The following is a 16171-nucleotide window of genomic DNA, read 5'->3' on the forward strand; positions in this document are numbered from 1 at the left end:
CGTTTCATCAGTCAGATGATCTCAAAAAGATCATCAGTCCGCAAAAGCTGCATCTGCAAATTGTGGAACAAATTGTGATAATATTCCTCAACATAAAATTGTGAAGACTTTAAATATATATCCATTTACCCTTCATGATATCATCAAAAGATTCAGAGATCTTCAGGCCCACAGGTGGCACTGCATTAAAACAGGTATGATTCTATTATGGAAATCACTGCATGGGCTCAGGAACACTTCCAGACATCATTGTCTGTGAACATGGTTGACCAAGCCACCCACACATGCAGATTAAAACTCATGCAAAGAAGAGGAGCAAGATGTTCACATATGCCTAGTGTGTCCTTTAAATTAGTTTCACTAAAAACATGCTGCATCTAGTCTTATCCCCTGCACAGTATAGCAACAAGGGTAAAATCACGAATAAAATCTATACTCATGCACATCAAATCAAAGTTTCAAATCAATTCAAATTGCTAGTTTGAACAGTTGAGAGATGTTTTAGTATAAGGATCATGAGGTAAGTTGGAAGAATGACTTGTCTCCATCTGCTGGCTAAACAATCCACCACACTATGAAGGTAAAGGATGATTGATTTAGAAGTCAGATTACTTTGTTTTTTTAGTTAATATCCTTTTGCTTAAAAAACTTGATTTTTGATTACAGTTAGATACATTTATTTATCTAACAAATACCTTCACATGTGAGCAAAAATGTGATAACTGACAGCTGTTATGTTAGCATTTAGCATTAGCATTTCATTGTCAAAATTAATTATTAAATTTTTTTATTATTCTTTTTATATATGTGCAGTATATTTTAAATTAAAAGTAATAATATAATAATAATTTTCAAGAAAAATTGGTGTAAAGGATTTCAACAGTGTTCATGCTTCTTATTTTTTTTTATATTTAATATGACATTTATTTAGTTATTGTCATTCAGATGCTTACTTTTCTGCATGGTGATTGAAAATTTGACAGTACTTTCATGTGTTCAGAATTACAGCAACTGTGAAAAACCACCAAGACACCGTCAGCTGAAATGCAGCTCTAAACTGATCGTGCAGAGTTTACAGTTGGCTGTAGACACTCACAACTGTACCTCTTTCCTGACCGCCTTCATAAAGAAATGACAATGACCTGGGCCAAATTTTTTTTATTTCATTACTCCATAAGACCTGCTGCTGCTGATTTTCAGTCCAGTTTGGCATACTTGAGCTTTTTCTTCTTGTTTTCCTTCCACTGACACTATTTCTGATGAGGCTAGATGGGCCAGTGGCCAAGTTCCAGATGCATCTCTCACGTCCCGTATCAGGTCTTTTCTGGGTTTAAAAAAAATCCTCTGAAAATGGTCATATACACCGACTGGACGGAAAATTGGTGAAAAAGCAGCCATACCTTCAAAAGCCCGGACAACTATCGCTCAAGACCTCTTAAAAAATTACAAATCTGGCTCCCTGGAAACAAAATATAAAGGAATGAAGGTTGGTTCAAGACTTGACATTAACTTGTTGGTTACTTGGCTTAAAACATTACCTGAGTAATATCATTACTACTACTGTAAATATCTGAAATCCGTGTCAAAACAAAAAACCTGTATGTAACTTAATTTGATAAAAACCCGAGTCAAAATGTTGAGGAACATTTATTCAACAAGAGCAAATGAGATCAATGATCCACTTGTTTTCTTCCAGACACACAGTTACCATGCTACAACATAAATGTTAAGGTTTATACTTTATATGGGCCAAGTGTATGTACAAGCGACCTTAACCATTAAACCATTCCTTGCAAAATTTAATGGCTACATTACAACACCATACCAGTTAAAATCATAATCGATCATCATCTGAAACATGACCAAGTATGAAATGAATAAAATTCCAAAAATGCATCATATAACCATTTCACTATAGTTACACTATATACTATATTGTCTTTTTATGGAGTCATTTCCTGATCATTGATCCATTTTAATTTTTTTAAACACACAGTGCATTCAACTTAGAACATTTACAGTAGCATTTTTCAGTATCTCAATGAAAAAGCCATGACAGGAACATCTACGTTTCATCAAGGGTTACAGGAAACATCATACAAGGGCCACAGAGGTCAACATCCATACCGTTAATAGCAGAGGGTGGGCAACGGGAGCTCACCAATTGTAAACCATTAAAAACACATCATTAGCAGTCATGAAACTGACAAAGTGGCGAAGATGTTCATGGCGATTTATGGCAAAAATGTGTGGCAATATATGCAAATTCAGCAGTATGTAAAAATCTTTTACTCTGAGCTGCCTGTAGCACTGGCTCACAGATGATATGCCTGATGAGCATCTTTCTCTACGTGGATTCAGAAAAGTCAACAATGAGGAACGATCACACAGCATCGGACAAAATATCAAAGTCATCTGACAGTTCAAAACACAGGAATGAGTTGAAAATAAAAATCCTCCATGCTAATATTCTGTTCTCACCTTTTTTTTTATAATAATAACTCCAAAGAGTGTAACATGTTTTTTTTCCTAAACCTTCTTATCTAGAGTTAAAAACATGTCACCCTCCTAACCAGCACTGCTGCTGATAAATATCTGTTATTTCTACCTTTTAGCAGTTCTCATCAGAGCCAGCTGGATTACCTGGAGCTCCTTGGCTTCACGTAGCAGAAAAATAAAACTAACATAAAATAAATGTCTCTCAGTCTTAGTGAGCTGCAGTAGCTCTAAAAAATAGTTTTACTATTAGTACAAATCTTAGGTAAGGACAGGAAAACAGAAGAGAAGAAGAGCCTGGATGTGTCACCATAAATAAATACAATCTATTGAAATGTTATTGTTTCATCTGCCCATTCTCATTAGTCGAGTGTCAGATAACGCTGTTTTGTCAAAGCCGAGGTTCATTTATGCACAAGGTGTCCTTTGGTGGCAGCTCACGATGCACCGGGTTATGGCACTGGTGACACAGAACTGTCACTTCCAACTTCATCATGCAAGGCTACTATTTTAAAGGGAGGCATTTTACTTCAAGCCAACCAAGTAGTTTTTAGGGCTTAAACCTAACCGAGTGAAAGCACAAATAAAAAGAGGAAAAACACAAAGTGCCATGGCCTCTCTCAGTCCCTGGTAGGATTCCGTGCATGAGCAAGCTAGAGGTGTGTCCTCTCCCCTGTTTGCTGAGCGGCAGGTTGGTGTACCTGTTTCCCATCAACTCATTACCTCCTGCACATAAAAGAGCCCATTTAACATGATTTCATTGCCAAAGCGCTCTCTCCAGTGCTCCAGTTTGGTTACAGACTTTCTCTGTGAACTCGTCTCTACGAGATAAGCAGATTTACCTGTGCTGGACATCACCTGACTCCCTGTGCTCTAATCGCTGCTCTCCGTTGGACTGCTGACATTTATGTTAAAATTAAAACTCTCTGAATCTGCTTTTTGGTTTTCAACTTGGTAAACCATGATACATAAGTTCAAACAAGAACCAAACCAGGGTCTCCTCCATGACAAAACTACAACTTATGCACCACCACCGCTTCAACCTCCTAACAGAGACTTTATAGGTGTCTAAAACCAGACTATTAACTTTCACTGACTAACTATAGCCATTGCATTAAGGCACTGTCACCAAAGGACATTTTATGTTTAACCTGGAAACATTTATGGCATCTGACAAAACAACATTATATCACTCCTTGAGATAAGAATGTGTTGGTTATGTATGATTTTTTTTTTTTAATTTATGCATCCAGTGTCATCGCCAATTTGTAGCTGGTGATATGATGAAACAACAGTGAACTGTACCATGGAGTTGAAATGTGCCATATTTGATTTTAAATACATTAAAAGACAATATGCATTAATGTAAAGTAACAATTATAACAACCTGCTCAGTGCTGCAGGAAAAACAGGGGGAAGTAGTCTGTCCTGTGATGAGGGGCTTTCAGAAGGAAGGAAAATGCCAAAGCGAATTACTAACTAAAGCAGAAACTCTAACGTCAGCAGAAATTTATAGCAAACTGTCTGCAAATAAAGCTCTGTGCCTTAATAACCTCATGATTGACATTAAAAACACTCTGGTGGGGGGCACACTAAAGACCACGCTGTAGGTCTGACAACAGCAGGTGGCATTTTCAACTGAAAGAATATCGATTGCGAATCACAAGAGAAAAGTGTAAATATGTATGACAGCTTAGTTCTTGGAGGTTTAATGATGGCACCGACCACCTAAGCCAGCAAGCACTTCTCCAACCAGCACCTCCCTGAGCCATGGCTCTCTGTTCCTTTAGCATAAAACATCTGGTAAACTTTATCCCCTCCTCATGTACTGTACTCATTTGAAAAAACTGCACCTGCATGATGGGTTTTGCAAAGTAAAAATGTTGCAAAGGATTAAAGAAAATGTGGAGACCTTTTTTTCCAAACAGTGCATGCTACACCATAATGCAAACTATGGGAAAGGTAAGGTAGGGCAGGCGACCTGTGTGAGTAAAGGCTGAGAGATACAAAAGAAGAAATAAAAGGGATTTCTTCTCGTACTGGCGGGGAAATACGTAGCGGACCGATCAGGGAGGGAGGTGTAAGGGATGTGAATTCATTAGTTCCTTTCATGGGCCATGCTTACTAGTCCCCTTCACCTCCGCATGGCTCTCTTTCTGAAGTGGAAAGATGTTTTGCCCCTTTCGTTCATCTCACTGAGGTGGAGCAGGGAAGCAGGCAGGACCGCAGGCCAGGATCGATGGGAACGGAGGGTTAGTTGAAGCCGGTGTCGGTGCGGTAGGAGTGGTGCCCATCTGATGTTAACTGGGTTGTCTCTGTCGCTGACGGCTGTAGCACTATAGGTTCACTACCAGCCTCTGTACGACAAACACAAGGAATATTTCAAGTGCTTGTCAGATGAAAAATCACTCACCGGACACATTGTTAGGTACACCTGTTTAACTGTATTTCAGGAACTGCTAATCTACTGTGATTTTCCCACACAACCATCTCTATAGTTTACAGTGAAGAATCTGAAAAGAGAAAATATCCAGTGAGCAGCAGTTTTCTGTATTCTCTGATGTCAAATAAGAATTGTCAGACTGTTTTGAGGTGAGGGAAAGCCAACAGTAACTCAAATAAACACTTGTTAGAACCAAGGTATACAGAAGGGCATAACATGATGAACCTTGAAGCAGATGTGCTACAGGAGCAGAAGAACACACTGGGTGTCAATCCTGTCAGCTAAGAACAGGAAACTGAGACTAAAATTCACACAAACTCACCAAGCTTGGACAATAGAAGGCTGAAAAACATTGTCTGGTCCGATGAGTCTTAATTTCTGCTACAGTTGGATGCTAGGGTCAGTATTTGGCATAAACAATGTAAAAGCGTAGCTCCATCCTGCCTTGTAGTTCAGCCTACCTGAGTGCTGCTGACTCTATGACCACCAGTGAACTCGTCTTCAACTGGCTTAGTCCACCAAGAATCACAAAACCCAAATCATCTCAAAATATATGGTTTCTTGAATATGATAGTGTGTTTAGTGTACCCAGTGTGCAGCCAGCAAATCTCCAGCAACTATGTGATGCTATCATGTCAATATGGCCAAAAATCTCTGAGGAATGTTTCCGGCACCTTGTGGAATCTATACCAAAGAGAAATAAAGCAGTTCTGAAGGCAAAAGGGGTCCAATCAAATACTAGCAAGGTGTAAAATGTACAATGCTATTAATTAAAATACTTAAATAAAAATGATTCAATAGCCAGCAGCAAGACTTCTTACAGGAAAAGCAAACATAATACACCAGCCTGAATGCCTTTGCACTGGCTTCCTGTTTGTTTTAGAAGAGATTTTAAGATTTTGATTATTACATTTAAAGCTCTTTGTGGCCTGGATCCAGAAAACATATTGGAGCTGCTGTACCTGTAACACCCCAAGTGTAGTCTGAGATCCTCAGGCAGGAGCCTGCAGACTGTTCCCACCCGTTTCCAGCTAGGGTTCCTCAATTTCTGAAACAACGTGCTCGAGGAACTATTTCAAACTCATATGGTAATTGTGGATATATTTCACCCATATGATTTAGAATTTTTGGATTTTGAGTGTGTGATTTATGTGTTTTTGTGACACTCTTTGTAGCACTGTTTTTTATAAGTGCTATACAAAAAACGTACTTGTGAGAAGAAGGAAAAAAAAAAAAAAAACGGTGCTCGTTCTCACCTCTCTCATCAGATTGCAGCTGAGCCTCCAGGTCCTCAGGGGACACATAAAAGTCCTGCTCCTGGCCCTCTCGAGGCCGTGGTTTACATCTTCCACAGCAGCAGTTACAGCAGCAACACAGGCAGCAACAGAAGTAACAGCCAGTGGCCAGGCCACACAATACAAACAGAGCCTGTAGGAAACAGATTCATGAAATAAAGGTTAAGACAAGAGGTGTAAAAGGTTGTACAAGAGCAAACAGTAAACGATCCTGTCTTACCTTTGCCCACCAGCTAGAAAGGACAAAGTAAGTGTTAACATTCTCCTCTCCAAACTGCTCTGCCACATATAGCCCTAGAGAGCCATATTTATCGTAAATGTTACGCTTCGTGGGGTCATTCAGGATGGCGTGGGCGTTGTTTATCTCCTTGAACTTATCTGCGGCCTCTGGATTGTCGGGATTCTTGTCAGGGTGGAACTTTAACGCCAGTTTCCTGCAGAATGCATCACAGTCAGCTTTACAGGTTATCAGACCTTTCTGTGAGCTAAGCCAGGTGACCAGAGTAAAGCCTCACCTGTAAGATCTCTTTATATCATCCGTCGTGGCCATCTTGTCAACTCCCAACACATGGTAGAGAGACTCACCCGCGGTGGACAGAGAGCGCTGCCTCTGCTGCTCACTCATGATGCCTCACGTCCACAGGCTGCACACAGAAATGCACAAAATTAAGAGGCACTGCTTGGACTGTTTTACCAGGACGTACATTCATTCAACTAAAGTGAGGCCCTTGTGATTCCGTGCTCTCTGCTGCAGGCAGGCAACAGCTGGTCCTGTGCTGTCTGGATGAAATACAGATGTCCAGTACTTACTAGAAACACCCAGCTGTGTGGGGGGAAATATATGGAAAATAGGTCCTGGAAAGGGGGAAAAATAGTGAATTTTTCTCCTTTTTTTATTTTGATGATATTAACTTTAGATTTTCAGCAGGAGATAAATTCTCCTTATTGATTTTTGAAGGTGTGACATCTTGGCAGGACCCCTGATGTATATGCTGCTTTAAGTAAATCAGCAGCTGACACCCATAGAAACAACGCACTGCAACAGCACAGGCTTCATCAAGTGAAGACCAGAAAACACACTCTTTTAAGAAGACAGAAGCCTCCAAATGGGTGTCATCTCGACACAAATCAACACCTACTACGCTGTTTGAAGCCCTATAATGCCTGATTTCTTAAATTTTCATCAAAAACTACATGTTCAGCCAAGCGGCTGTCAAATTTCCACTCGTCACGAATCGCATCCCGCTCCAAAAGATGTCTATAGTAAGGATTAGACTCTGGGTACGATGCTGAGAGCATAATCTCCGCGCAAGCATCATCAGCAGCACTGCTATAGCGCACAGCATCCATGTTGGTTCGCTTCCCCGGCCTGCTCTTGATGCAAGATAGGAATGGATCGCCAGCAGTTATTTTCAAGGACAAGGGCCAGAGTGTCGAGGAAGAAAGGAAATAATGGAAATGCAGGAGGAGGCTCACCTTTCAGTAGGCTCTAATGCGCTGCGAAACTAACGATCCCAGCAGGTTATGATTTTAGACAGTGCAGCGTGACTATGGCCGCATCTCTTCACACGTACCCGGACCCTCTCTGGTTCCCACTACACAACCATGGACAGTGCAGCAGTCCGCTGGCTCCGCCCCCCCACCACCCCACGACGACCCGACGTGCGCGTGCACGACGGGGAGGATGCTAGAGGAAAGATGTGCAGCTCAGCATTTGTCGTGAAAGCTAAAAAGGGAGTTCCTTTAAAAAATATTACGTTTAATTTACCCACTGGAAGTTGTATAAGAAAGATTTAAAATGGATACTGAGGCTATGGAGGGCCAGGAGTGACTAAATTAATTAATTAAATACACCATCAAATAATTAGTTAAATGTGTCATTAATTAAATTAAATTGGAATTAATTAATTAAATAAATATTTATGACACATTTAATTAATTATTGACACATTTAATTATTTAATGATGTATTTATTTAATTCATTTTGGCAGTCCTGACCCCTGGCTGTTCATGAATTAGTTTTATCTTTCAGCCTCGCCCGTCAAACTCAGGGGGCGGGGTTATCGCTGATCGAGTCAAAACTTTGGCCTGGTGGCCTCGTTTCTGCACACCAGCAACCCCGGCATGTAGAAGCTAACTGAACTGTACGTTGATAAAAACTGTTTGTGTGTCAGCAAACACGCTTTTAATAATTTTTTCGCCCAGAATATAGCGGTTTATTTTTCAGATATCTGGTCGGATTGTCAAGATACAGCCTCTTTGCAAAAGTGCTTTGATGATTTCGGATTGGGTGAATAGATGAATGGATGTGATTGGTTGAACAGGTGTTCGTGATGTGTGTTCTGTGTTATCTGCATTTCCATCAGCGTAGGAGACTCAGCAGCAGATTAGAATCAAGTATAATAAAATTAATTACATTTAAGAAATCACCAAATTAATAATTTGGTGATTTTGTGAATAATCAATAACCAAATTGACAATGCAACACACTGCTTGTGCAGAGATTTACAGCACAATGCTCATTTACAACACATTCCTCCATCATTCCCCCTTTTAAACACTTAAAACATGCAGCAAATAAAAGACTGAGTGAAAATGTGGCACTTCCTGCTGATTTTAAAAATCAAACCAGTTTAAGTTTGTATTCTTTCAGCTGCAGACTCGCTGCTGTTTAAATGTTTGAGAGTTAAGATTGGATATAAAACAAACGTCAAACATAGACTCAGTCTACATACACACTTGATATGAGGTCAGCAATTACAGTGTCTGTGTCCTGTTTTAAGATCATATATGGAAAATTGTTGATTAAATTATAGTTTCAGAGTATCATACATAACGCCCACGTGAGGTGTGTGACTGTACACCACTATACTGAAATAAATCGCCTATTACTGAAATACACCTGCTATATAATAAACTATGATATACATGTGAAGGTGGGATTAACATGTTTAGTTATAAAGGACAGCTTCCTGCCTTTAGTCTCATTCATGAGCAGTATTAGTTCTCTTCTAACATCCAGAAGTCTGCACGATGTGTTTCATAGTGTCACAAAACGGCCGTAGGCCGAGTACCAAAAATCAAACCCACGTGCAGAAAACCCAAGGCGGAGGCTGAGGAAGGGGTTTAACAAAGGTTTATTAACTAACACAAAAATGACGTTTACGATAGTACTTGACTTAAGGCTTGACACATGGGGGGTGAGGGTCTTGGCCAGGGGAGAGGGATAAGCAAGGGGACAGGTCCAAGAAAGCAACGGCAGCTGGCTGGTGATTAGGTACGTACTGGAAGAGAGGAGAGCAGTGTTAGAGCGGTAGCCAACGAGGAGTTCTGGAGAGGGTGGAAGCTATGAAAATCTTCATCTTACTGTGCAGGTGGGAGATGGAAGCGTTGAGGGAGAGGTGGTGCGGTCCAGGTGGGTTTGGTGGTGTGTGGCAGCTGTCCTGAGTGGTGAAGGTCCCGAGGTGGTGTAAGGGCAGGAGGGCAGGCAGGTGAGGCAAGGAGATGATTCTGAAAGCAGGCGGGTTAACCAGATTTCCAAGACGAGTGGTTCAGTGTGATGGAGTTTCCAGGAGTAACTAGAACACGAGATTACAAGGTTAGTAGAGCACTTGAGATTCATAAACATGTAGCGTGAGGCCTAGTTACCAACATAAGGTAGTTGACGAACTGGCGAGGAAGCAGTGTCAGCAAGCAGCTTAAATCTTCAACCTGATTGCCTCAATCAGCTTCAAGTGAGGGAGGCTGTAGGCCCTGCCCATGGGTGGATACCAGGGAGGTCCAGACCTTCAGTGGAATTTTACAGCCACACACCCAGACCATGACACATAGTTTCTAACAAGCCTTTGAGAGTTAAAGGTAACATGACCGAAACACCAACATCAAAAAACAAAACAAAACACCTCACACAAATCATATATTAACCTCATTTATTTTTATTTTAGTAAACTCTGAAAATTCTAACAGACAGCTGGTGCTTAGAATACAGTTGAATAACTATTAACAAACAGATGATGTAATATTTCTGGACAGACTGGAGTCTTTCAGTATCCGAGGCTGCTCCTCTCGGTGGAAATTCACCTTCTCTTTCCTCCTTGCATAAATTTTTTTTTAATGTTAGTTTAAACTCAAAATTCACGGTTAAAAAAAATCCAACACATATGAGCACCAGATAATGGGGAAAATCGAATGGTTCAGTCTAACATGTGCTCCAGTGAGACATTAAACTTCAGTAAAATTATGCAGTTATGAAACTTAACTGTAATCTGAGCCAAACTGATTTTCTCAGTTGTAAATAAAACAGTGAAGTAAACGTGACCCAACAGACAGAACCTGAGTGAATTATGTCCAGTGTTTAACCTCTACTGAGAGCTAAAACTCAACGGAGGTTTTAAAGCTGTGTGCCGGTGATTGGATATCAGCTGCTCATAAAGTGGGCTCGCCTATATAGTGGTGTGCAGTTTTCTAAGTGTCCATCGCTCTCCGTTTAAATCCTGTTTGTCATCTTTAACCCAGATCAGCCACTCTGAGGGAAACACAAGCTGCAGCAGCTCTGCGCTCAGGAAACAAACTACATTTACTTAAATGGCTTAGAGAGCCATTTGAGCCTTAAATTAGAGTACTTTTAAATACAGGAACATGTTTAAAGGACAAAAATGAACATCCAACTTTGATTGTAAGACAAACAAAGCATTGCATGTGTGTTTTCAAACTGTTCCTCAGATGGGCAGGATATCACTATTGGACTGTCTAACATGCCAACTTCAAGAAGGACTGAAACAAGTGACAAAGGAATAGAGCAGCATTCAGTGACCACCACACATGAGCATGTTCCTGCAACATTCAGCATCTGATTCTTGTTCATCTGTGTGCTTCTGCTTTTGGTAAGTATACTTAACTAACTACAGTAACTATAAAGCAGTCACTCTAAACACATGCTGCCATCCAGTTCTAACTACCTGGTTACTTGGTGTCAGTTATTTTGTTTGTTTGTTACTAACAAAGGTCACCAAACTCAGACATTTTACATTCTGTATGTGTTTTCATCTTTACCAGCCACACTCTAACTGCAATTAAGAGTTTATTAAATATTAAAGGGGTGCAGATAGAGCCAGCTTTTGAATTTCTATGAATTACTATGAACACTTACCATATTCTACCTGTACAATAGCGAGCAGAACTAACACTGGAAAAATACACCATCACATAGTTCATCAAACTCACATAGGTAAACCTTATTCATGATATAACAAGGTAACAAGGTGAACAATGAAACAGTAACAGTCTAAAAATTGCATTCTAAGCTCCAATTCAGTCAATTCTATAAATGTTCAAAGACTCATTCAGTAGAACTGCAGACCCCCAAGTCTTCATCATTAAACCTCTAGTTGCTTCATTTTTCTGTTTTATATCAGATACTTTAGTAAAGCTGCATTGCCATGGTGGGGCAAAGTGCTTTTGTGTGTGTGTGTGTGTGTGTGTGTGTGTGTGGGTGTACGGGTTCGTACTATCCTGGTGGGGACCAAAATCTGACTTTTACTATCCTGGTGGGGACTTTCTGCACCGTGGGGACCAAAATCCAGGTCCCCTCGGGGTTGAAAGCAATTTTCACACTCAAAATGCGGTTTTACTGTCAGGGTTACAATTAGGTTATGGTTAGGTTTAGGGTAAGGGTTAGGGTTAGGCATTTATTTTTAATGGTTAGGGTTAGGGTAAGGGGCTAGGGAAAGCATTATGTCAATGGGATGTCCCCACGAGGATAGCAAACCAGACATGTGTGTGTGTGTGTGTGTGTGTGTGTGTGTGTGTGTGTGTGTTGTGAATGGCTATGAAAGGCCCTTTCTTAAAGACCAAAGTGGGGTTTGAATTCGAGTTACAGCAGACGGTCGCCACTTTGAAATGGAACACAGCCCTCCAAAGGCAGACGGCTAACAAGAGGAATTGAACGCGCCGTCCACCGTGATCCACAGCAACCACCATAGCAACCGCCTAGTGTATGACCTTAAAAAACATGTCCTTTCTTCATAACTGTCAAAAATATGAAATAATTTGCAAAGAGTGAAAGTGTTACAGCTGCAGAGGGCTTTGGCGGTATCTTTGGAATCTGTTTAATAATATACAATATGATGTAACCATGGAGACAGAGTCAGTCGTGTGAGCTAGCGTGCATGTTTACTGCAGTGAATGAGGCGATTGTGTGCACAGCGTCCACACACTGCACAGGGTCAAGACATGACTTCAATAGTGTTTTATACAAAATAAAGTTGTTTACAAAACATTCTGTGTCTCCCAAATAAGCACAGCTGTTCATGTTTGTCATTACGCGTTTATTTGTAAGAAAAATGATGAACTTCACATTGTGCACCTAATCAAAGCACATTTGATAAGTCTGTTTCATTCCTTTGCACCATGAGAGCTGGAGTAAACATATATCCTGACAATTAAAGTTGAGCAAACGTCAGTGAAATCTTGAAACAGTAGACACAGGTAGATATGGGATCAGATTCATCTCTGCATAGTCAAAAGCAGATACCTCCTGTGTTCAGTCCATCATATTAAAAAGGAAACTGTAGCATGGTCCATGTGCTTTTGCATCCACGGCTAAAATGTTCTCAAGCAGCTCAGTCCCAGAAATGTCTCTAAAGTAGACATGTACAGTGTAGTGTAAGCACTGAAAGATAATAAAGGAAACACTACCATTTATGTCAAACTAATGTTGGAGAAACAAAATACAAAGGCTATGTTTGGTTTTAAGTGAACTGTACCTTTAAGAGGGCGACAAAGACAACATGTATACAGGAGTGAAAAAAAATTAAGAAATGCAACATATGTGGAGACAAATTCAAAAATGAAAAATGCAACAAACATCTCAGTTACAGTTTTGATTTTGAGTAAGTTTCACTTAACATTTGTGTTAATATTCTTGTAAATGTGTTGCTCTCATATAACACTGTGCTTTTTATTTTCAAGGCAAAAGTGAAATAACATAAAAATACATAAATGAATTTGTGGCAAATATGTAAAGCAATTTACAACTTCATGTGCAGAAATAGTTTTGTAAATAAAAATAATCATGAAGAGCAGCAGCCTATGGTAGGTTGTTTCTGCCACTGAGGAAGTATACATAACCCAAGGTTTTATTTTATGGATGTTGTTTTTCAGTGGCAGAAACAACCTTCCATATAACCTAATAGCTAATTGAATACAAGAGCTTGTATGTTTGATTGAGAGCTGATCTTTTGAAGTGTGAAATGCTGAGTAATGATAAAATACATCTTTAAAGCCACTACAAATGAAAGATTCCTCTCTACTTGAGTTTGCAGAATTTAGTGGTTTTCACACCTGAGAAAAGCCAAAATCCAGCATAGAGCGGCTGAGTGAACGTGGTGTGGACTCTGTGGAGAAGGGTCATAGTTTCAGATACACTGTAGAAGGACAGGATGCCCGCACTGTGATCCAGGTACACTCCTATTTTGGAGAAGTGAGGGCCTGAGATGGAAGTGTGGCTGTTGTTGTGCCAAAATTCATATGTTTTTTTGTGACAACTCAAAGCCCAACTTTTCTCATTGCGTCCAAATTTACATTCATCCCCCCACCCCGCTCTGCCAATATTTTTGTAGGCGACTGCAATGTGAAATCCTATCCCTATCCACTCCACCTCCCAGTAACACTGTCCAGTCAGACTCTCTCTGCTCAGAACCTGAGACCATGCAGTGAATCGATGTGGATGATTAGAATAAGACTGCTGTTGTTTCATTAATGTCGCCTTTCTGTTCCCCTCTGATAAGTGCAGCCATTTGTTTGCTGTGTTTGGATCCAAGGTGATTGCACGTGAATAGTTTAAGAATCCAGCTCTGGTCCTTGGCTCTGGTTTTGGAACTGACAGTAAAACATCCACTTGAGTGACTATGAGTGAGAAGTTTGACCATGTCTCACTCAGGATATCCTGTAGCTTATTTCTGGTTTCTGACACAGCTGCTTTCACATCCTCAAAGTATCTCAGAGGACGGATATTGATGCTGGATGAGTCTATAGGCTGTCTGAGTGGTGACAGTAAGGGATGGTTGTGCAGAAACAGATTGTGATCCTCTGTGTCTATGAGCTGCTTCAGCTCAGCATCTTTCTTCTTCAACTCAGCGATCTCCTGCTCCAGCTTCTCCTGAAGCTCTTTGACTCGACTCACTTCAGTTTCTTGCTGGGATCTGATCTGCCGCTTTACATCAGAGCTTCTTTTCTGGATGAGACGAATCAGCTCAGTGAACATCTTCTCACTGTCCTCTACTGCTTTATCAGCGGAGAAACTCATTGCCCTGACCTCCAGCTCAAGCACATTCACTTCTTTCTCTCGGTCCTGGATTCTTTGCTGGATTTGTAGTCGACTCACCTCGAGCGCTCTTTGCCTCTCAGACCTTTCTGCTACAGCGGAAACCGTTTCATGGCCTTTATGTTCATCTAAAGAGCAGACATAACAGATACTCTGCTGATCAGTACGGCAGAAAATTTTCATCACCTCACTGTGACGAGAGCAGATGTTCTCCTGGAGCCTCTTGAAGGGGTCTGCCAGTTTGTGTTTCTTTAAAAGAGCCACATCATAATGAGGCTGAAGGTGCTGCTCACAGTAAGAGACCAGGCACACCAAACAGGACTTCACAGCTTTTAGTTTTCTTCCTGTGCAGAGATCGCAGGCTACATCTTCAGGACCAGCATAGCGCTGATAAACAGAAGCAGCTTGGAGTGCAGTCTTCTTCAGCTCCTCCACTAACTCTGCTAACATTGTGCTTTTCACCAGGACAGGTCTCGGTGTGAAGGCCTGCCTACACTGAGGGCAGCTGCAGATTCTCTTCTTCTTCTCTTCATCCCAGTGGGTTTTAATGCAGTCCATGCAGTAGCTGTGTCCACAGGGAATTGTGACCGGATCCTTTAGTATATCCAAACAGATTGAACAAGAGAAGTTTTCTGGGTGCAGCTGAACTCCTTTCTGTGCCATTTCACCTCTCAGCATCTGTGCCTGTGTGAGTTTCGTTTCCTGAGAACTTAAACTGCTCTGACCACTGAATGTAAGAATTGTGTTTGTGCAATACACTTCACCACATTTTGGTTATGCCCATCTCTAAACTGCAGGCCCAAAGGGGAGGGACCACACAAATATTTAGACAGAGAGGAGCTCCAGCATTTAAAGAAGAAGTGTTAGAAGCTGTTTTTCATTCCAAGAAGAGGAACAGTACTCTGTGTTTAGGCTTTACTCAGTTAAATCTTCAGCCACCAAAACTTTTTAGGTGGTAAATTCACCTTTGAATCTCTGTGTTTAGAATTTGTGCTTTACTTCTCCACAAATCCATTTCCAAAATGTCATATATAGTCAAGTAAAGACAGCTATAACATTTAAAACAACAGCAATTGACCCAAAGTCAGATACAGACACATGAAAGGCAGACACATGAAATAAACTGCATTTCCCATACCAATCACACAGAACAGGACACACAGAACACATTTTCTTTTTTAAATTTTTGTTCCTATACTCTAACAGTCCGTAGTTTCTTGTCATAACAGAATTTTATTATATTAGTATTTTAATAAATATTAATAAAGTCCACAATTTACTACCAGTTTACTATTGCTAAATTCTCAGTTGACCCGTCATTAACAGTAATCAAGAAACAAGGAAGTAATGTCAGACAAATTTGTAATAAATAGTCATTTTAATAACAAAAATAATTATAATTGTAATAGAATAGAATAGAATAGAATAGAATAATCCTTTAATTGTCCCACAAGGGGAAATTTGGTTGTATCAGCAGCAAAAACACACATATACAAACAGAGCAGGACACAGAACAGAAGCACAATTTATACATATTTACATCATGGACAATAGTTACCAGAGCAGAGTACTGTACAGTTGTTTAAATTAGCGTACACATAGTGTGCAAACGG

The 16171-nt window shown here is 40.4% G+C and overlaps 2 protein-coding genes across 2 annotated transcripts; both read right to left on the reverse strand.

The window, feature by feature from the left end:
• Nucleotides 1-1634: 1634 nt before the first annotated feature.
• On the reverse strand, nucleotides 1635-7859 carry dnajc5aa (DnaJ (Hsp40) homolog, subfamily C, member 5aa). The gene is made up of 5 exons (XM_063465258.1): nucleotides 7711-7859; nucleotides 6750-6878; nucleotides 6455-6668; nucleotides 6196-6367; nucleotides 1635-4853 (listed from the first exon to the last, which is right to left on the reverse strand). Exons 2-5 carry the CDS (start codon nucleotides 6857-6859, stop codon nucleotides 4750-4752), a joined length of 600 nt encoding a protein of 199 aa, XP_063321328.1. The 5' UTR covers nucleotides 6860-6878; nucleotides 7711-7859; the 3' UTR covers nucleotides 1635-4749.
• Nucleotides 7860-12561: 4702 nt separating this feature from the next.
• On the reverse strand, nucleotides 12562-15272 carry LOC134619405 (tripartite motif-containing protein 16-like). The gene has a single exon (XM_063465247.1). It carries the CDS (start codon nucleotides 15234-15236, stop codon nucleotides 13542-13544), a length of 1695 nt encoding a protein of 564 aa, XP_063321317.1. The 5' UTR covers nucleotides 15237-15272; the 3' UTR covers nucleotides 12562-13541.
• Nucleotides 15273-16171: the final 899 nt, after the last annotated feature.

This window comes from Pelmatolapia mariae, linkage group LG20, assembly GCF_036321145.2.
Source record: "Pelmatolapia mariae isolate MD_Pm_ZW linkage group LG20, Pm_UMD_F_2, whole genome shotgun sequence".
NCBI lineage: Eukaryota > Metazoa > Chordata > Actinopteri > Cichliformes > Cichlidae > Pelmatolapia > Pelmatolapia mariae.